General features: G+C 36.2%; 1 protein-coding gene across 1 annotated transcript; it reads left to right on the forward strand.

Moving 5' to 3' along the window:
* The first annotated feature begins 5,077 nt into the window (after positions 1 to 5,077).
* LOC130010260 (serine/threonine-protein phosphatase 6 regulatory ankyrin repeat subunit C-like) lies at positions 5,078 to 21,026 on the forward strand. The gene is made up of 6 exons (XM_050544654.1): positions 5,078 to 5,816; positions 6,220 to 6,263; positions 7,851 to 7,884; positions 9,183 to 9,277; positions 17,839 to 17,911; positions 19,278 to 21,026. Exons 1-6 carry the CDS (start codon positions 5,228 to 5,230, stop codon positions 20,498 to 20,500), a joined length of 2,058 nt encoding a protein of 685 aa, XP_050400611.1. The 5' UTR covers positions 5,078 to 5,227; the 3' UTR covers positions 20,501 to 21,026.
* Positions 21,027 to 22,410: the final 1,384 nt, after the last annotated feature.

Below are 22,410 nucleotides of genomic sequence, written 5' to 3' on the forward strand. Positions count from 1 at the left end.
CCCCTGTTTATCAGTTCAGTCCAGATACACCGCAAGTTGTCTTTCATCAATCGGAAAGCGTGTTACCCACCTTTACAAACTTTCTTTACTGACGGATTGGTTTGATATTTAACACAACATCCCATGAGCGCCCGTGTCGAATGGTTTTTATATGTCTAAAAGTATCATGCCTGTAAAATTACCTTGAACACTTCCATCCTTTAATAAATTAAAATTAAACAAATGTTAGCTGAGTAACATCCATGGAATTTTGATTGATGCTCATAGAACAAATAATAATTATTTTCCTTCAGACAGCGGTTCCCAACCTTTTGTTGGTTGCGAACCCGTTCCAGAAACAAACATCTGATCACGAGCCCTCTTTTACTATGAAACATCATCATTATTTAAATTATTGTTTTACTTATTTGACAACGTATTGTTTACATTTTTACAGCGTTATAAAAATTGATGAAAGATGATTGTCAGTGTGGCAAGAGAAGTATAGAGCAGAGATTTGTATGCTTTACATGAAACATAGCATATTTTCAAATGTTTCAGAGCAGTCCGACACGACCCCACGAAAGGTGTTTGCAGTGGCGGATTAAGCTCCACCAAGGCCTGAGGCGGCAGTTGCTGGAGGGCCTATTTAGTTTTTAAAAAGGGCCTATTTAAAATGGCGTGGGCCTAATTAATTTCGGATCACGGCCTATGTTGATTCCCGGTGGGCCTAAACCCAACCCCCTAACATTCATTGTCTATGCGTTTTTAATCGTATCAGACAAGTCTAAAAATAATTTGGGCCTGAGGCTGCAGCCTCATCAGCCTCACTGATAATCCGCTACTGGGTGTTTGACGACCCCAGCTGGGATCGCGACCCAGTGGCCAGGAACGCAGGTCTTAAGACATGCCTATAGTTGCTTACTTGTAGTGAATTATTCTTCCGGTATAATGGCCTAACCCTGGCAAATTTACAGGACAATGTTGGGGTCAGCCATTATGACATATGTGATAGAACTGGTTAGGGTATTTTCAATACAGAGATCATTGCCACGGTAAATGCGTAAGGAAGATTTGAAGAAACAGAAAGTAACGCAAAAAAATGGAAAACACAAGTATATTTACAGATACACGGTCGATTTTCAGCTAACTGATAATTCCTTTGTTATATTTATGAGACTGTAAGAGGATATCTGACAATTAATAAAAATAATTGGGTGTCACTAGATAACAGGAAATGAGAAAAATAGAAAAGGTCCGCACATTGCCCTGTTTTTAATCATTCTCTACGTAGCAACAACAAGATAATGCACGGACTTTTTCTATTCTTCCCACCTTCTCTTATCTTGTCCTTTAAGACCAGATTTATACAAGGGAAATGTTAAAACACATGCCACGTCCTTGGGAAGAGAAAGCTAGGAGGATTGGGGATTTGCTTTGTAAGCGAACTCGGGTGTAAGCAAAACTTGATCAAGACTGATATTGTTGTTTGTTTTGTTGTTATACTGCCAAAGACCCCTTCACGCGATCGCATTATTGAAATAAAATAGAACCTTATTTCTCTATCCACTGTAGGCTACTATTTAAGTGACACAAACGGGTTTCCGTATATGAAAAAAAACCCCAAAAAAACAAATTTGCAAAGTTTTTATTATATTAGTTTACACAATGATTGTAGATATAGTAATATTTGGTATGCACATACGATATATAAACATCCAGTGACGGCTGATATATCAATAGATGTGCAGGATCTTCCTGGTCGTGGATACAGATATACATCTAGACGAATTTCTTTAATAAGAAACAGTTTGGAATATACAGAAGGTCAGTAACCATAGTAATATGCCAATTTATTCTATTGAGATTTAATTGGTAGTAAGACTTGACATTTAGGGCTATATTATGTCGTCACGTACGGTTGTAGATGTTTAGGTCAATATGCGCCATGTTAATATTACAGTGTTATGACATACCTTTCAGTCTGGGAAGTCCTTGTTGTATATCTCCACCGTTTGGTGGAAATCTCACAGAACTTTATGTAATAGAGGGCATGGCCCATTTTTCCAGGAACCTGAAGCACTGGGGCATGGTGGTTTTGGTGCCCGGGGGCGCGAACAGTTTGAATTTCCGCATCTGCCGTGTAACCTATATCTTCAACTTTCACTTTCGACAGGACATAAATCAAAATCGCCGACACAGTGCGTACAAAACGACACAGTTTTTGGGGTTCTGACGTTCTTACCCTTACAGTACCGCCTCTATTCTAATCTTAAATCGCCTCTCTGTTCAAACCGTAAAGTTGTTCTTTTCTACCCCCAAAGCGCCCCTGTTCTAACCTTAAAGTAGGGCTGTCCCTGGTCTACCCTTAAATTGCCCCTGTTCTACCATTTCTCTATTTTTCTGTTTCAGATGTTCCCATTATTATGTGGATAGTGTTACAAGGATATGCTTAGTACACGTAAAAACTGAAACATTATCTTCAGAATTTCCGCAATTCAAAATACATGTATTCATTGAATATTTGCTACAATAATCGTCAGCAATTAACTTTAAAGCACAGCAGTCATATATAATCTACTTAAAAAAGGGTCGAAAGAGGAACCAGCGCCGGTATGGACAGTCCGTCCAACTTTCTACGAGATACACCATCTCTCTCATTAACAGACCTTACAGAATCGGACACAGAGAGTGCCAACTCTCCATCATCTCAAACAGAACTTCTGTCATTATGCCACTCCCCGAGTAAATAATCTAGTACTGTTTTCAAAATTCAAATCTTTTAAAGTAGCTTATTGTCATTATATAACGACTTAATTTCATCCACTTATATTGATTTGGAGGGGGGGGGGGGCGAATGGCCGAATGGTTAGCCTGTGCGCGCTGTATCATAAAGCCTGTCATTGAGTCAACTGGCGTGGTTTCGAATCCCCGGTTGAACGTGGCAAGGAGTAGGGTCGCCTGTCCAACCTCGTGGGTTTTCTTCGGGTCCCCCGGTTTCCTCCCACTGCTTAAGACCCCTACGCGCAAGTGAATTATTGAAATAAAATTGAACCATATGTTAGTCCCGAAATGACCTAGTTTGTGTCGAGTGGACGTTATACACATAATCCCCCAGTTTTGATTAAATCGTATTAGAGAAAGGCCCATCAAAAGCAGATCATATATCAAAATATTGCAAATAATCCCCCGAAAAAAACCGACAGACTTTAATCATGTCTGGTGAGATAGGGGAGCCACGGTGGCTAAGTGGGGAAGACGCAGACACGCTAGCCTGGAGGTCGCAGGTTTGCTCCCCGTGTTGGCCGATTAAGCTCATCGGATTTCCTTGCCATGGTGGCTCCGTGTTCGGGTGGTACCAAGAACCGAGGTCCCGTGTACACATTGGCGTGCACGTAAAATATCCCTTAACAGTTGGAAGTAGGCCGTAGCGCCGCTGTCCGGACAAAATTTCTTTCATAACACACTGTATGGCGTATTCCCGTCTTCATTAGCCCCAGCAGAACAGTATAGGTCGTTAAACCCCATTTCATTTCATTTTCCCGAAGATGTATTTAATCCAGGCAACCATTGTAATTTTTCTTGATTTTATTTAAGATAATCAAGAACCAGAAGAAATTGGTGTTGTATTGATGGGTAAAACTGGAGCTGGCAAGAGTTATCTTGGTAATTACCTCCTACAGAAGGAAAGGTTTCAACCAAGTAGCTCTATAAGATCGTGTACATCTGAATGCCAGACCGGCGAGCGGTTACTGAACGGTCTCACTAAACTGAAAGTCATCGACACACCTGGTTTGTTTGATACTGATATCACAGTTTCAGAAAATATTAACAAAATATTGTCTCTGTTCGAGTGTTTACAGTGTGTGGACATTTTTCTTCTCGTGGTTAGAGTTGATATCAAACTTGGTAAAGACGAAATGGAGGCATTGCAGTGGTTAAAAGATCATTTTGGTGAAAATCTTAACGACTTTTCTGTTATCATCTTGAATAATCATGGATATAAACCTAAGAATAAAGAAACCTTAATAGGCGAAGCGCCTGAAATCCTGAGAACAATCATTGCTGATTGTGATAATAGATGTGTTCTCCTGCAGTATAATGAAATCAGTGTGGTAGATGATAATAAAGATATTGACGCCATCTTAGAAATAATCAACACAACAGTTAGGAAGAACAATGGACGTCGGTATACATACAATATGCACGGAGATGCAAAAATGAAATACGACGAGAAAGTGAAACGTTTAGAAGAACAAAGTAAGAAAAGGGAAAAGGAGCTGGAAGAACAATTGGAAAATATGCAAAAAGAAAACGACGAACTTCAGAAATACAAGCAGTTAGCAAAAGAAAAAGAACATTTTAGCTCTAAAGTCAACTTATTACTAAGCCTTATTCCATCTGAAAAACAAGAAGAAGCAAAACACATCATTAAAGATAAAGGAGACGTAACAGGACAATTTAACGAAAAGGGTAAGGAAGCAAGCTTTAAAAAAAAACAAATAATAAGGTTATTGTCAATAACAAGAAAAATATGTATAGTGTTTTATCGAAGTCTCTGCGGTCAACTTTTGTGTGCCCTGTAAAGGCTACTTTGGGGTGACAATACCATTAACAAGAGACTATATAAGGAGTTTGTTTATTTAAAAAAATGTATTTGGTGTTCCAGGTGAAAAGCAGACAACACAGAATATATCTGTACTGGGGATGACTGGCAAAGTCAGGGGCAAAATATCTGTTGAAGGTGAGGCGACGATCAGATACAATTGGACATTTCTAATAGACAATATACACGTCCACATCCAAACACTGATGGAGCATTTGTTCGAGAAAAAACTTTTTGAATTTGAAGACATTGAGAAAATAAATAAAAAAATTAAAGATGAGAACAGTAGAGCAGGTGCTGCCATGTTGCTGGAAACTGTGATGCAATCCGGCTCAGGTGCTTATCCGCTATTCACAAAATGCTTGAAAGATGCTGGTTTTAAAACAGTTGTTGACAAGTTACAAGGTATAGTAAACACTTTAGTTATTATATATCAGTCAAATGTATTTACTATTTTATTAATAACCAATTATCTCACACCAATTTAATTATTTTCATTTCCAAGTGAAGCGAAGTACCGCCTCTGTGAGTGACAGCTCATCAATACAGCATTCACCTGAACCACCTAACAGCCCATCAACCCCACAGAACTCAGAATCAAACGAAGAACCATCAATACAGACACCACTTCAACAATCTGATATGACACAGTACACAATTCACCAGTCGTTTGATCAAAACTTCCAAAATCGTCAACCAATACCTCTGTCTTCATCTACTCGTCATCCGATTATTCCATCTGTTCCGATAAGCCAATTGCCACGCCAACCCACTGTCCATAGTCCAGAGTCTGATAAATCAATGGGTTATCCAAACAAAGACAATGTGATTCATTCACCAACTAGACATGATGTATTATGGAAGGGAACTCAATCAGAAACATTAAATCCGTTCCGCAATCAATCATTTAAGAATCGTCTAGGAAAAAATTCTTCTGGGATATCCCGAGAGAGCCGAATCGGTATAGTATCACGAAAGGCATATCAACCAGAGAAACAAACATATGACCACTCTTTAACATACCGTATCCCAGAACAACCCAATAACACTCCATCACCGCATGCTTCACCTTTCCAACAGAGACCAGCAGTAACACCTGTAACACCAAAACAACCCAGTAACACACCAACACCACATACCTCGCTTTACAAACGAAGACCAGATACAGATTTGTCAGAAGGGTATTCTGGACATAAAATAATTCGCGCTACATCGATTGATCCTCTACATGGTAAGTTATTTAAATTAATTTTACGGGATTATGCAACAGAATTACTAGAACTATATATTTACACTCCGGGTGAAAAAGAAAACATTTATCACACCCGTTCACCACAGAACGTCTTCAGTTGAAACAAAAACAAAATTAATGGAACTATATATTTATACCCCAGGTGCAATGCATATGATAACACTTTTCACACCCACCCTCACCCCTCCACAAAACGTTATCAATTGAAACAAAAACTTGCTTAATTATATTTATAACAATTTTTTTATAGAACTGTTTGTGTCATCGCTGCCACAGACCTTAAGGCATTCACATGATTCGTCTCCTACCCCCACGGAGTAAAATTTGAATCTGTTTTCTTAAATGATGGTTTTGTAATGTTTTTATTTTTATTTGTTTTTAGGAAGGAGTGTCACAGAACCGGGTGAATTTGGAAATCATTGTAAGGTAAAGTTCCATGCTAAGATATATTTTTTTTTATTATAAGTTAATTTAGTTTGATATTTATTAATATGATGTGATGCTATGTAATTATTATCTCAAAAGATGAAATGAAACGGTTGGGCGTTCTAAGGTGTGATATGAGGAATATTAGCCCGGACTGCCGAGAGTTCTTTCACGTGCACGCCAACGAGTACACCGGTGGGGCTAGGCTTATTTCCCATCCTTACGACTAGATGCTTTATCATTGTCAGGCCCCTCGACCTGCACCACTGACAAAATAGCGTGGGCGGGGAACTTTAATGTAGTATGAAAGCGGGAATTAAGTGTGTGTGGGTGTGAAAAGGGGGTGGGGGTCTTGTTTTTTTTCATGATCTATTAGAGTTACCCATCTTTACCCCTTGGTTAAACGTTTTGCGCCATTTTGAATTTTTACCTCCCCCTCACGTACGAAGCACTAAGTCATAAACAATGCGTGAATATTGACCTTTAAGTGTAATGTATAATATGGCCTCATGTTAATTCAATGAAAACAATAACTATAGCGGAGACATCTGTAATAACTTATTGTTATTGCCACCGCTTGACGCCTGACGATATTCATGGTCATCTCATATAATAATACAGTAGTTAATGATATATAATGATTCAAATATACACAATAAAATACTTGTTTTTCTTGTTTTAACTTTGTCGTCTTGGAAACCAACTGCAACGTCAAAGAAGATGATTAATCTGAGTAGCAATCTAAAATCTATTTATCTGTTGTGAAGGGAGATAACTGCGTAACCATTTCCATTTTTGCAAATTATCGAATATCGGTTGCAGTAATTATACTATACTAGTGTTCTGGTAGTATTGGGTTATTATTTGCTTGTTTGGGTGATATAGGGAGGCAAATGGAACAGCCAGAAATCGGTAATCGGGTCTGAAGCATATTTCCCGCGATATTACTTATTATGTTGGAGAACATTCAAGTAATATGCCTATTTTGCATCTTCCTGTGGTAGTATTGGGTAGTATTTGGTGATATTGGGTAGTATTGGGTACATCGTCCCGCCGTTATGCACCAATAATTCAATCCCCGTGGCATGGGTGAGTCGCAACGTACCTACAACAAAAACACGAATTCTTTTATTTTCAAGAAGAAAGACATGCCCTTGACAAGCGATATTTGCGGCGTATTTTAACGTGAGAAGACCATTCATAAAATTACACCATTCATAATATATGAATGACACGATTGATTCTTGACTGATATAATCATTTGAATTTTTGTTTCAATTTTCCAAAGAATACAACGATTTCAAATTATTATTTGAGTGGAAGATGATGTTGATCTATTTCTATTAAAATATTTACACTGAAAGAAACTGAACTGGAAGATCAGCTTAATGATATGGGTTTGCAGAAAGACTTGGGGCAGGATCTCTAAGTGAAACAAAATCATTTATAATCATTTCACCTTTCTAAAGTACCAATTACATGAGACAATGATTAAAGCGAGGGTAATTTCAAATATTTACTTGCTGTGAATTAAATTTAATTTCCAAACGAATAGAAATTCATGTTTTCTTTTCCTTATTGTTTCAGACGGTGGCCGTCTCCTCGGCACAAGATTTGAATGGTACGTAGTTACTAATTATTTCCAACTAAGGGAAAATGTAAAATATACGTACCATTGTTCCTGTGGTAGATTATTGATAACTAGTGATAATGTTTATGAAATGCAAAGAGCCATTCTTAACCAGCATTGGTGTATATTAACCGTTTTTATTTTATTCAGTGGTGTTAGTCCAGGGCAGATGGTCAAAAATCAGTTTCACTATCGTAGCATTTAAAATCGTAGCATTTGTAGAACTTGTCGTGAAAAACATATAGCTGATTCACAGAGGAGTAAATATGAGCGATCTAATAGAACACATTATATGCGTTACATTATTCACTCTAAGCCCTTGAGATTATCTACCGTTGAAATTTTGATTTTGTTTTCTTAATTAAATGCAAAATACTCCACCGGAGTACATTTGAGGCTGGATTAAGCGTTTGGAAATTTGATATTTTCCGAAATATGAAAATAAAGATTAACGGTTTTTAAGAATAACATGATATTAATTAGATCATAAAGTTAATAAGAGTACGAGAATATGAAATTAATGAATGATGTCAATGAGACAATAAATTTATTAAGAGTATGAAATTAATGAATGATATCATTGATGCTATAGCGTTAATGGCAGTATGAAATTAATGAATGATATTAATGAGCCATAAAATTAATGAAAGTATGAAATTGATGAATGATATTAATGAGGGCATAACAATAGTGAATGATAATAATGAGAGGATGAAATTAATTATTGATTTTAATTGAATCATAAAATTAATGATTTTTTTTTATATTAATGTTGGTCTAGCTACTCGGTAAATCAGAATTATGTTATTGTATGGCGACCTGTAGATTATGTCCAAATTACGATATAATCAGAATATGTTTTTCATTTGACTGCACCCAATGATCTTCTACTATCAAGAGATAATCATATCGTAATTATGAAATAATCAGAATTTTTTTTCATTTCATTCATCCTAATGGTCTTCCTTATAACATTACACCCATTGAAGGGCGAGTTTTCTGGAAGATAACCATTTTGCAAAACAACAAAACAAAAACTAAATTAGTCTTAGAAATTAAATGTTCCGTCGAAATTCCCAATATTTCATCCATACCTTTGGTTTAAATCACACAATTATTAGTATCCTTATTAGTTTGCAGTTGGGGTAACAAACTAAGTCACCAAATGTCTGTGCTAATCACCAAAATTTTAACTCAAGTTGCGACCTGATAATTTCGTTTAACTTGTTCAAAGAATATATGGATTCTAAAAATCAAGTCGAATAAACGACGATGTCGATCTATTTCAGGTAATAAATCACTAATAGAAACTGCTGAAATGGAACATCAATCTGTGGATCAGCCAAATAGATGGGGGACAGAAGATCCACATACAACAAAACAGGTGAATAAAACACAAGACAATGTTTAATACGAGGGTTGACGAAAGACGTAACTTCAAATATTTACTTGCAGTGAATTAAATAAATATCTTTGGATTTTCCAACAAAAAGAAATACATGTTTTCTTCGCTCTATTGTTTCAGACGATGGCCAGCTCCACAACACAAGATTTGAAGGGTACGTATTTACTAATTATTTCTGTAACATCAATTAGTTGACTTCTGTAACATCAATTTAAATTTGTAGCATTTATAATAGTTGTGGAATAAAGTATTATTCCGTTTGAACGTAATAATCACAATATTACCCACTGTCAAGAATATGAATTAGCACTGTGAATGTATTCGGGGTTCGTCAAAATGGGAGCGCGTTATTTTCTTTTATATCCCTGACAATAAACTATCGATGAATTGACTGGGTGAATATGCCCCAAAATGCAAGGAATTGTTAAAATATGGGACTAATTAGAAATAAAATGGTGTTTAATGTCCTACTCGGCTAATGAAGACGGGCATACGCCATACAGTGTGCTATAAGGGAAAATCGTCCCCTGGCAGAGGCACTATGGTCTACTGTTATATCGAATTCTAACTGCCCAGGGATCTTTTACGTGCACGCCAGTGTATACACGGGTCCTCGGCTTTTCGTCCCATCCGAACTGCAGGTCGTGGAACACCGAAAATCGACAGGGTTCATACGCTTATGAACCTAATGGTTTATACCAAACTTGACAAATAATTTGTTAAAATCTATTGCTTCTTTCGAGTTCACAAGGTTTTCGTTATTTGGATCATATGGATAGAAATGTTACGTAAACGATAGAGTTCGTGTCCATAAGGTTTTCAGAATAGAGGGAGGGGTAACCCTGGAAAGGAAGGTTGTGGAACGCAAAAAGTCGATACAGTTCATCCCTTTATGTCACTAATGCTACACACTAAGGTTTTCGGCAAAGATCGCATATCGCTAAAAATCCATTAATTAATTATTTCGTTTAAACAAATTAATTATTTCGTTTAAAAAAAAATTATTATTTCGTTTAAACGAATTAATTATTTCGTTTAAACGAATTAATTATTTCGTTTAAACGTATTAATATTTCGTTTTTAGTTCGTTATAACGAAATAATACTTAGTTTAAACGAAATAATTATATAAGAGTGACATTGTGCATGAATTTTCTAAGAGTGGAATCGTGCACTTAAGAGGGTTCGTAGATATCAGTACTTTCGTTTAGAATTTGTCAATTTCTTTGTTGATATATTCTTATTTTTGAGAATGAATCGCCTGTTACAAACACTCTAATGCTACTTCCACCACATTAAAAGCATTCCTTTGCCCATTCTGTTTTCCATTCCGTTCCGCATTCCCTCCCACGTTATAGCAACACCAGCACCCGTACTCGTGATACCGGAATGTGTAATTAAGGCTTTCAAAAAATTGTTTACAAATTTTATATAAAACGGTCTAGATAAATTAGAATACAGTTTGGGTTTTTGTTGTACGTTATCCAAATTAATCTTAGAAACTAGATATTCCGCCGATAAGGCTAGGTCTGAATATCAAATAGACATTTTTTAATTTACAGAAATAAGAATTGTATTGGTCGGTAAAACTGGAGTAGGTAAAAGTGCACTTGGAAACAGTCTGCTAAGATATGAGGCGTTTAAGTCTTCCTTATCTTGTAGCTCTGTAACATCCATTTGTAAGTGTGGCACTAGAACATTAGAAGATGGATCCAAGCTTCTGATAGCTGATACACCAGGCTTATTTGACACAAGGAAGTCTAATACGGGAACTGTAAAAGGCCTAGTTCACTGTATCTTACTGACATCTCCAGGACCACACGTATATGTCTTAGTGATGCGCATTTGTAGATTTACAAAGGAAGAACACGAAACGATTACTACATTTAAAGATATTTTTGGCGAACGTGTGATGAATTTTGTAGTTATTGTGTTTACATGTAAAGATGTGTTGATCGGTGAAGATTATACGTTAGACGAGTATATAGAAAACTGTCCAGAAAACCTCAAGTCGATTATATCCAAATGTCATGGTCGTTGCGTTGCCATTAATAATAAAGCCCATCCTGTAAATCTGGAAAAGGATGTTGAGGATATACTGAAAGTAGTAAGAGAAAAAATCCAATCCAATAGCGGTAAACACTATACTGGGCACATGTATAAAGCCGCTGAAGAAGTTTTTAAAGAAAAGTTACAGAAGAGAGAAAGGGAACTCGATGAGAAAGAGAGGAAACTTGAAAAGTTGATTAAAGAACTACCACAGCAGCTCGAGATAGAAAGGGAAAATCAACGTTTGAAGGAAGAGAAATGGGAATAGAAAGAAAAGCCAGAAAAAGAAGAGTATAAAAAGAAACAGAAAATTCGAAAACTAGAGACGGGGAATGACACACAGGAGAGACATTGGTAGACCTGATGGCGAAATGGGGGGGGGGCAGCGACAAGAGGATGAATAAAGGAGGAAAGAACTGGAAAAACAAGAAAGGAAATGGAGGAACAGAGGATTAAACTAGCTGCACGGCAACAAATCAGACAAGAGGTGGAAACGTCCGATTCTATTGTTGATAAGATTGAGACAGTTTTGATAAAGGGCGGTTGGGGTATTTTTTAAAAGCATTTTTTTAAAATGGTTAATCATGCCGATATACTGTTTGATTTACATTTTTATTATATTACCCCATTTAGGGTCTCGTTTGTATTAGATTTAATTATATTTCCCTTTATTAACACCAATTTCTATTTAAGTAGTTCAAATAGCTAACATATAGATAGTTGTGCTTTTATATATTTTTACACATTGTGGCAGTATTGTGTTTAATGGTATGTATAACTTTATAGTTTATTATTTACATGAGTATCCAATGGTAATGTTAATAATAGTGTAATGCTGGAGGTTACAATTTATTTTAGTCCCCCACTCATTAAAGACTATCAAAATGTGTTTGTACAAATGTATGTTCGTCCGCCCGTCACAAGGTTTGGGATACAATACCTGTTCGTCAGATTGAGCTAGAATGTTCCACTAAGGTTAAGCAGAGATAGGCATTTTGATTGGTTGAGACTTTGGAAAGGGAAAACTTTGATTCTAACTGGGTGAAGGTATACTTTCATAATATCAATTTCTTGACTAAGTTCGCTGATGATAGTTTAAGTAGCAATACACGATTTGATTGGTTAAGGCTGTGAAACACAACTTATTCACCATTAGGTTAATGTCTTGACTGAATTTATTGATCAACATTTTCCGCTAAGGCTAATCCGAACCAAGTAATTTCACCGATCGATACTTTGGGACACGATAACTTTGATTCTAATTGAAGGAGGGTGATTAAACATGGTGACGTTTCACATCAAAAACTTCGACCAGCAATATATATTTCGCTTTCGACTAATCTGTAAGTCTAGATTGGTTAAGCAGAATTAAACTGCTATCTGTATTAATAAATAAAGAACTCCATGGAAAAATGTATGCTACATTAACTTCTATGTATAAATCTGTTACCGCCTGTGTAAAACTTGATTCTTATGTTACACGATCGTTTAATTGTGATTCCGGTATAATGCAGGGATGTATTTTAAGCCTATTGTTATTTTGTTTATATATTAACAACCTTAATAAAATGCTAAATTCTTCAAACTGCAGGGGTATATTTACCATTCCAGAAGCACCAGAAATCGCTTCGTTATTATATGCTGACGACGTGTCATTGTTCTCTGATTCAGTCGGGGATTTACAATATGAAATTAATTTACTAGAGAAATTTTGTTCGAAGTTTAATCTTAAAATAAATCCAGATAAAACCAAAATAATTGTTTTTAGAAACGGTGGTGTAATAAAGCAAAATGAGAAATGGTTCTTAAATAATCAACAAAAAGAAACTGTAACTTATTATAATTATCTGGGCCTAATATTTTCCTCCAGATTGAACTGGAATAAAAATATTACTAACCTATCAATTAAAGCGGAGAGGGTCTTGATACCTATATGAAGTTTAATTAGAAAGACGGAATATTTAGATATCAACCTTTGTTTTAAGATTTTTGATCATGTTATAAAACAACCTGTCCTCATCTATGTAACTGAGTTGTGGGGTTTTCAATATCGACACGAAATTGAAAAAGTACATAACAACTTTTGCATGTTCATTTTAGGAATTCTTAAGAGTTTCTCAAATGCTGGAAAACTTGGGGAATGTGGAAGACACAGTTTAAGCATACATTATACTTTGTGTTGTATTAAATACTGGTGTAACCTGTTGCATATTATGTCCATAGATCGATATCCCAAACAAATATTTATTATGTTAAAACAATTAGACAAAGTCGGCAGGGTTAGTTGGGCGACAAAGGTCAGAATTATGTTATATTCCTTAGGATTTGGTTATGTTTTTGAAACTGAAATGATCGGCAATTTTAACATGGTTTTAATTGCATTTAAGTTACGATTATCAGATATAAACTAACAAGAAGGTCAGCTAAATTATCAGAAAATGAAAGTTTAAACAATTATTGCGAATTCAAAATAAATCTAGTTCAGGAATTTTATTTATTGTCGAACATTCCATTCACACACAGAAATTACAAAATATTTCTAAATATTACAAAAATTTAGGCCAAATCTATTACCAACATATTTGAATTTGCATAGACGAAATCAAACTACTTTTCCATTATGACCATTATGCCATCAATGTAATGAAGATTTATTTCATTTTATGTTTGAATGCATAGAAACGAAGAACATCAGAGATGTATGTTTTGAACGTGTACATTTGGTAAATATCAGTCGTTGTAACTTCCTAAACATGTCAAGTTCTCACGATCCATGTATATTATTATCGATCTCCAATTATATAGAAAGGGTCACCAAGTATCATATATAAATTGCTGTAAATAATTATGCCCGTGCCAGTTGATTGTTTGTAAATATAGCCTACTCATTTGCATATTTGCTACAGATGTTTTGAAATTTAATAACATAAACACACGTTTTATAAGTTTTATAAATTTACCATCAGACTTGCTTAAAGTTACAATTTCATATTTTCTAAGAATATCAAAACATAATTATTTTTTATGTCTTTTGCTCAATAGGTTGTCAACTCACTATTATACGATCATAGGTTATCTTTCTCACACTTAAAAATCTTCACACCGAAAATAATAACACAATTACCTCGCTTGTTTTCCTATTCCCCACCATGGCATAGCTATCTTCAAAGGTCTGAATTTGAAGTTGAAAATGATATTTTTGCCAATTTCTCAACTAGCAATAGTGAATTATAGGATTAATAGGATTATTCTTTAACAAGGTAGGACTGTTTATAGATACCATCTATTTTAGGGCTTTATTTTAATACATTTTAAAAATTTAACTTAAATATATGAAATTGTAACTTTAAATTCAAACCTGTTAGAATTATAACCTTTGTTACAAATCTTTTGGCAAATATAAGCTGAACTATTAAGCAAATGTTCTTTGTTACCTGATTGTTAGCAATAAACCTGACTGTAAAAAAAATACGCCCCGACAGAGATTACAATATTAAGATCATGGCACATACTGGTCCTAAACCTTCTGGATTATTGCCCATGATTATAACAAAATCTCCCAAATACCTTGCATAACCTCTAGAGGTCAAAATGGTTTATCCTAGTTTGATTTACATTATCATATAGCAGTTCAAATTTTGTGAAAATAGGAATTCTCATTAGACTTACCTCTGCCTCGCACGTAAATAGTGAAAAAAACATGTACCAGGGTTGTGGACCCCCAGAATTCACAATTGGTACCAGACCTGGGATCTGTTCCCTTTTAGAGCTCATCGTTATAACACTTAATTGTTAAATGTCAAAAGATATTGGACGAGTTTGATTTTGGTGCAATTCAGACAGCTACTTCTTGGGTGATAGCAAATGCCATTTCAGCACTATTTAAAATATATGCGAAGCAAGTGGACAAACGAAGCTTGAGGTATAAGTTAAGGATCGTCACGCATGTGGATCCTCTTGATACGACAATGTTTTGGCGAATTTTGGTGAAACTTAAAAAAATATGTTAAAAATTCAACAGATCTCGGATGGGTATGCATCGGTTATGGCCCCTGCATTTTAATCAAAATGTGTTATAAAGATTGTGTGCTACCCGGTGGAATGAATTGAGAACATGACATGATTTTGATCTTTGTTGGTCCCTCCATCCGTCATGGATGAACCCTATCTATCTATTTTCAGCGTTCCGCGACACTCCATTCCGGAGGTATATGAATAGCTTCGGCCACTCTTAACAAACCCAGACGGTCTAGAATGAAGTTTTTCTTTGGATTGAGGCACGATGTCGCAGTTAGGATAATTGTTATCCATACCTTAGTAAAATGCACAGTGACGAATACTATCTACGCCTAACACCTTTCACTCTTAAGTTGACATTTTACTGTGTTCTTTAACAATTAAAGACCCTGATCAGTTAGTTCCCGTCTCTAATAGTCAAGTTTTCTATATTGCCAACAGTCACATCAAATCTTGCAAGGTGGGGACTTCTAAAAAGATTCAGTGGTATCTGAGGGGGGGGGGGGGGAGGCCGAATTGAGTCGAATGGCGTGGTTTCGAATTTTGATTTTATACGTGGTTATTATACGTTCTACCATCACATATTCTTAACCAGGCCGGGGGGGGGGGGTCTAATGCGCGTGCGCGTCATTGAGTCAAGTGCCGTTGTTTCGAATCCCCACTTGAATATGTCAAGGAGTTCGGTCGCCTGTCCAGCCTCGTGGGTTTTCTCCGGGTCCTCTGGTCCCCCCCCCCACTACTATAGACGCCTACACGCAAGCGAATTATTGAAATAAAATTGAACCATATGTTAGTCCCTAAATGACTTAGTTTATGTCGAGTGGACGTTAAACCTACACGCAAGCGAATTATTGAAATAAAATTGAACCATATGTTAGTCCCTAAATGACCTAGTTTATGTCGAGTGGACGTTAAACCCCATTTCTCTCTTTCTCTCTCTCTGATATCTGAGCACCAGTGTCAATCCGTACCGAGCCTTCTCCCACTCGACTAGACAATCCTTTGGCATGGTAGAAACTGACAAAGCTTCCTATGCTCCTCTGTCATGTCAAGGGAATTTTCCAATAAAAATATAAACAGGGATAGAATTCATGTGACCTATGACGTGTAGTGTCTTTGTTCTAATCTTAAAGCGCCCCTGCTATACACGTAACATACATCAGAGCTAATAAGCAAAAATGGAATAGGACCTGAAACTGAAACGTTTAGAAGAACAAAGTAAGAAAAGAGAAAAAGTACTAGAAGAACAATTGGAAAATATGCGAAAAGAAAACAAGCAGTTAGAAAAAGAAAAAGCAGATTTAAACTCTAAAATCAACTTATTACTAAGCCTTATTCCATCCGAAAAACAAGAAGAAGCAAGACATATCATTAAAGATAATGGCGGCGGAACAGGACAATTTAACGAGAAGGGGGAGGAAGCAAGCTTTAAAAATAAATGAACAAATACTAAGGTTATTGTCAAGTGTAGGTACCTTGCATTATTCTAAGATCTGGTGGTCCTTGATCTTAAAGCATTCATATGAGTCGTTCTCTCATTACAATATTCGGCACTATTCGATATATATTTGTTAAAATTTTGGCTTTTTCTTAATTGAATCGCTGCAATCCGTTTATTTCGTACCTTTATCGTAACCCTATATCTGGACATTCACCCGATTACTCACGAATTATCGTAACACCTGTGTACACTACTCGTTACTGCTACCGATTCTTTACGATTTTTTGGGTTTTTTTCTTATTTTCATTAATTTCGAGTTGGCACTATTCGCGCGATTCGTGGTATTCGTAGCCAGGCATAATATAAAGTTACCTTGAGATAGAATTATTTTTGTTGTTGATGACTTCCATATTGACAAATAACTCAATTTAATACGAAAATACCACATAAAAAGATAGACATACTACGTCTACAAATCTGTAGACACGTGACCAGTGAAATGCAACACCAAATCTAGTTGTCCATATTCCCATAGATGACAATAATCTTTTCCTTGGCACTTTGCTTATTCTAATGACATCAGATTCTTACAAAGAGTTTATGGGAAATGATATTTAAAATTTCAAATGAACTGCAATGATTGAATAATGAATTAGATCAATTTGAAACTGATGCCAAGATTTCTGTTATTTTCTGATTGGCATCTGTAGCAGACAATACACAGAGATCGTAATCTCTGACCCAAACATTCTATAAAGTCTTCGTAACATCTCCTCCCCGTTATAAAAATCCGCCTATGACCAATTTTAAGACACGAAGTGAAAGTATGCATCCACTCCGCTCATTCACTTTATATTCCTGGCACAACTGACAAATTTTAAAAAAAACAAAACATAAAAAGTTCACGCAAACCAGCCCCCTTCCCAAACACAACATAAAGAATGAAAAATCAAATAACCGGATTGGCCGCCCCCATCGAATAACAAGAATATCGGCTATGCGGTAAAAGTGTGTATTGTTGATGTTTATTACAGATCACAGATGAATCGCAAATAACAACTTCAACATCAACATTAAATTCTACGATAAACAAACTTGATGTCGAAGGTAAATATACCTATATATATATAGTTAATTAAAGCTGCTTTTTGGTAATACATTTGTATATAATTGAAATTAAAAATGGCAAAATAAAACTACATTTTTATGCTAACGTATTCGCCGCGATATCGGCTCTTCAGGCATTTATTAAACAATAATTCAATTAACAATAGTCTTAATTGCCAGTTTTTTGTTATGAATAACATTGATCATGAAAGTCGACAACCCGAAAACCCGACACCACGACATTTTTACCCGACATCACGACATTTTTAGCGTCGTAATGTCGGGTAAAAATGTCGTGATGTCGGGTAGAAATGTCGTGATGTCGGGTTGTCGTGTTGTCGGGTAGAAATGTTTTTTTTTTCTTTATATAGTCTTAATAACTAAAACAATCACCTCTTGGATATGGTGGCTGATTGGTATCATGTCGTAATGTGATGTCGCCTTTCATAACCCGACAACCCGACATCACATTACGACATGATACCAATCAGCCACCATATCCAAGAGGTGATTGTTTTAGTTATTAAGACTATATAAAGGAAAAAAAACAGTAAATATTCCCCCGCCACATACTTCAAGATGCTCACTGAGTGGGATCATCCTGTATTTTGGTTGAAGTATGTGTTGTCATTTGGGTCTTTCCTATATACCTTCCCCTAAGGTAAATTACATAGTTCGATTGCCAATTTATTGCCTGTTTGGCATAAAATGTATTATAACCTCCAACATCCAAACTTCTTTAAAACAATGTACGAGAGCAGGTCACTCCTGACATCAAACAACAACCTCAGAACGAAATTTGATAATGTTCAATTCATTAAATCACAGAGACAGCCACCTAATCTGAAACGCCTCCTAACCAAAGCCAAATTCAATTCATCTATCACAAGGACAGGTTTTTATGTACCGTATCTAAATGTCCGGATCTTCGATGTAATTGTTGCGACCCTATTACACCAAATAACAAATATAATTTTCATAAGTTTACGTTTAGTGTCAATGACAATATGAATTGTGACAAAAAAAATCTCATATGTCTTGATTTGCAATGGGTGTCTAAATAAATAATGACTATACAGAGATTGTAAGTAGACGTTAACAACTACGATCAAACTATGGGCCAGGAACTGACCGAGTTGTTAGATAAAATTCAAAAAATCTAATTTCCTGAATCTATGACGAATTGTGCAAAGAAAAAGCATGCCAATTTTCATGTTGATCGGACTTGAATTGACGGAGCCTTAGGCTTTTTCGGAGAGCGTCGCCCCAAAAACAAGAACAACAACAAGAAGATGAGTAGCGCTTAGCGACCAGTTCCTGGTCCCCGAAAAGCTTGCTTTAAAACACTATTTGTTATCTATTACAGGAAAGGATTTCCCTCTTCATCATGCTGCTATTTATTGCAAAGATAAAGACAAGTTTAAGACAATACTGGACGAAAATCGAGATGATGTACGTAAAGTTGATAAGAATGGTAAAACACCACTTGAACTAGCTTACTACTCAGAATTTATACCAATTGATAAAATAAAAATGATTGTATCTAAGGGGTTTAAAGACGCTAAAGCCCTTTTTGAAATATACAAATCAGCTCCCAGTAACCTACTTGAGATAATTTTTGATAAAAATATACATGATCGAATGAATGAAGCGGACAGTGAAGCGATAAATACGTTGCGTGGCCTGCTTATAGCCGGGGGGGATATTACTTGCAAAACCAAACATAAGAAAACCTTATTACACATAGCGTGTTTATACAGCAGTTTAAATAGTGTAAAATATTTATTAGACAAAGGCTGTAATATTTCTGTAGACGAGACAGAGGAGCCCCTTTTATTCATTTGTTGTAGATCATCTCTTCAGCCGGTCCCTAAAATGCGACATCTGAAATTGAGAGGGACTGATTTGCTTACCAGGCATGGACATAATAAAACCTTGTTACACGAAGCATGTGAACATGGCACTTCACATTGTGTGAAATACTTGCTTGATGAAAAAGTAAATGCTTACGGGATGCCTGGTGGCTGGGAACACTCACTATTATACTCCTCTTTCGTGACGGAAATAGAATCACTTGCTAAAATTAAGTTGTTGATAGATTCTGATTTTAATGAACGGTATCCATTTAGTTATTTATTGAATAAAGCGTGCATGTATAGTGATATTGGTGTGCTTGAATATCTTTTTGATTTCGCTAGGGATCGGAATTTACAGCTTTGTTTTCAAGGTGAGGCAGGAAAAACGCCAATATATTCTTGCTGTGTTTCCAACAAACAGCCTGTTCCTAAAATGAAATTATTAGTATCTAAAGGTTCGCGCTTAGATTTCACATATGACGATGGTAAAACGCCCTTACACGTAGCTTGTAAACACGGCGAGTACGAATGTATAGAATATCTATTAGAGAATGGACTTGATGTCAATTGTAAAGATAAATTAGGTCATAAACCATTGTTTTATTGTCAATCCCGAGATGAACCGAATAAAATGATGGGACTGTTGACGCGACATGGCGCTGATTTTGATCTCGACGAAGAAGTGACTGTCACTGAAGCTGACGCTAAAATCGATCATGACGATCTCACGTGAAACAAACGTCAAGTAGTAGACTTTCGCCTTTATGTAATGCTTTTCAGCATACGACGGTCGTCGGGACTGGTCTCATATTTTTTACGATTGCTTCTTTGTATTCAGTATAATATTAGTTGTTCTCAGTTTTATATAAATAAGGATGTATGCCCTAACTTAATTAATACACTTGATTCTTTCGCACGCTCATAATGATTTGATTCTTATTATTTGACTATTATATAAAGCTATTTATTGAGGTTTTTCCTTCAATGTGCCCATGTTTAGATTTCTTGTAGCATATAGCAGATCATGATTCATAAACAGGAGTCTTGTGGAATTTTCACAGTAATTTTGTCAGTAGATTCTGGGCTATATTTTCTTACATGTAGCTTACTAGAAATTTTAAATGGGCTTTCGATTTGACCATTTTTAAATTTTTTCTGCGGCAAGGGGAGAGAATCATAGTATATATTTTATAACACGTATTTATATTTATGTATTAAAACTAAAACTATATTACTATAATAAAGTATATCGGTCTTTTCATTTGAGTTGTGTGTATTTTCTAACCGCTCTCTACTAAAGTTGGTGGTCTGCATCCATATAAGAGCTACTGTATACAGGGTAACCTCCCTATAATTATTGAAGATTTCTTCAGGTGAACCATAGGCGTGTTTATACCCGACCGTATTCCCCTCATTCAAGATGGCAGCTAGGAGAAAGTAAACAACCCGTCACGTGATGGGGGAGCGGGGTACAAATCCAGTTCAGCCAAAACATTGTCTAGAAAATTTGGTGGCGCCGGAACTATATTTGAGTGGGTTTGAAATTGCTGTGTCCAGTGAGGCTCTATGGGGTTACGTCGTGGCTAAAAAACCCAGATGTGACACTACCCTGGTCACGTATCTCCAGAAAACGGACGGTGACACTTTGGTGACACTTATCTAATCAGGACTTCTAGATGTGTATCTTTTTACTTAATGATCAATTAACTCTGGAACACTGTGTTATTATAACTATGTTTATATAACTTCATAACATCCATAATACAAAGGTTGTATACAGGAAAATACACACACAGCTATAACATTAAATATAAGCTAATGTTTACAATGACCCCCCCCCCCCACCGCAGGCATGTATTTAGTATATGTTTTTATGTAAAATTCCAGTTACTGTGTTATGTAAAAGTGACTATATGGTTACCCCAGAAATTCGCAAAATGAAGATAGAGGCCAAGTTTTTCTAAAAAATGTTCACCTCCCCATTCACCCCACCCCCGCCCCCGCCTAAAAAAAGATTGTCTCGGGAACCTGGCGGACGCCTTCCTGCACTAATTTCTGGACCTGCCCTTACATTATGTCAGATGTCTTAAATTCGCCCCATTAATTCGATTTTCTCTTATTTCGATTTTCAACTGTCAATGGTTCTGTAACGTGCAATCCAAAGTGTACATTATACCTCGTATTTACTACCAATCCGAAGAACTAGATAATGCCTTTATTTGTCGGGCCTCCCTTCCTTGGCAAGGTGAAATCAGACTGGAAATTCCCTAGCTACTTTCTCGGCCCACCTCAGGGTCCAACCCGGAAACTCCCGTAGATGGCAGGACAAGTCAGTTGATACCTTACACTACAATAGTTAAATTCTGGCGGCTGTGCATTGGATGATTGGACTCCGGGCAATGGAACTTTTGTTTATTAGCTATGGTCATTGAAGAACTATGGACCAGGAACTGACCATGTTGTTGGATGAAATTCAAAAATCTAATTCATCAAATCGATGCCGAATTGTTCAAAGAAGAAGCATGCCAATTTTCATGTCGATCGGTCTTGCATGAAAGGAGAGAGTCAACCCAAGAACAGAAAAAAGATGAGTAGCGATCAGTTCCTGGTCCCAAAAAATGAGAGTGCTGGATATTGAACAGG

This window comes from Patella vulgata, chromosome 4, assembly GCF_932274485.2.
Source record: "Patella vulgata chromosome 4, xgPatVulg1.2, whole genome shotgun sequence".
In the NCBI taxonomy this organism is placed as follows: domain Eukaryota; kingdom Metazoa; phylum Mollusca; class Gastropoda; family Patellidae; genus Patella; species Patella vulgata.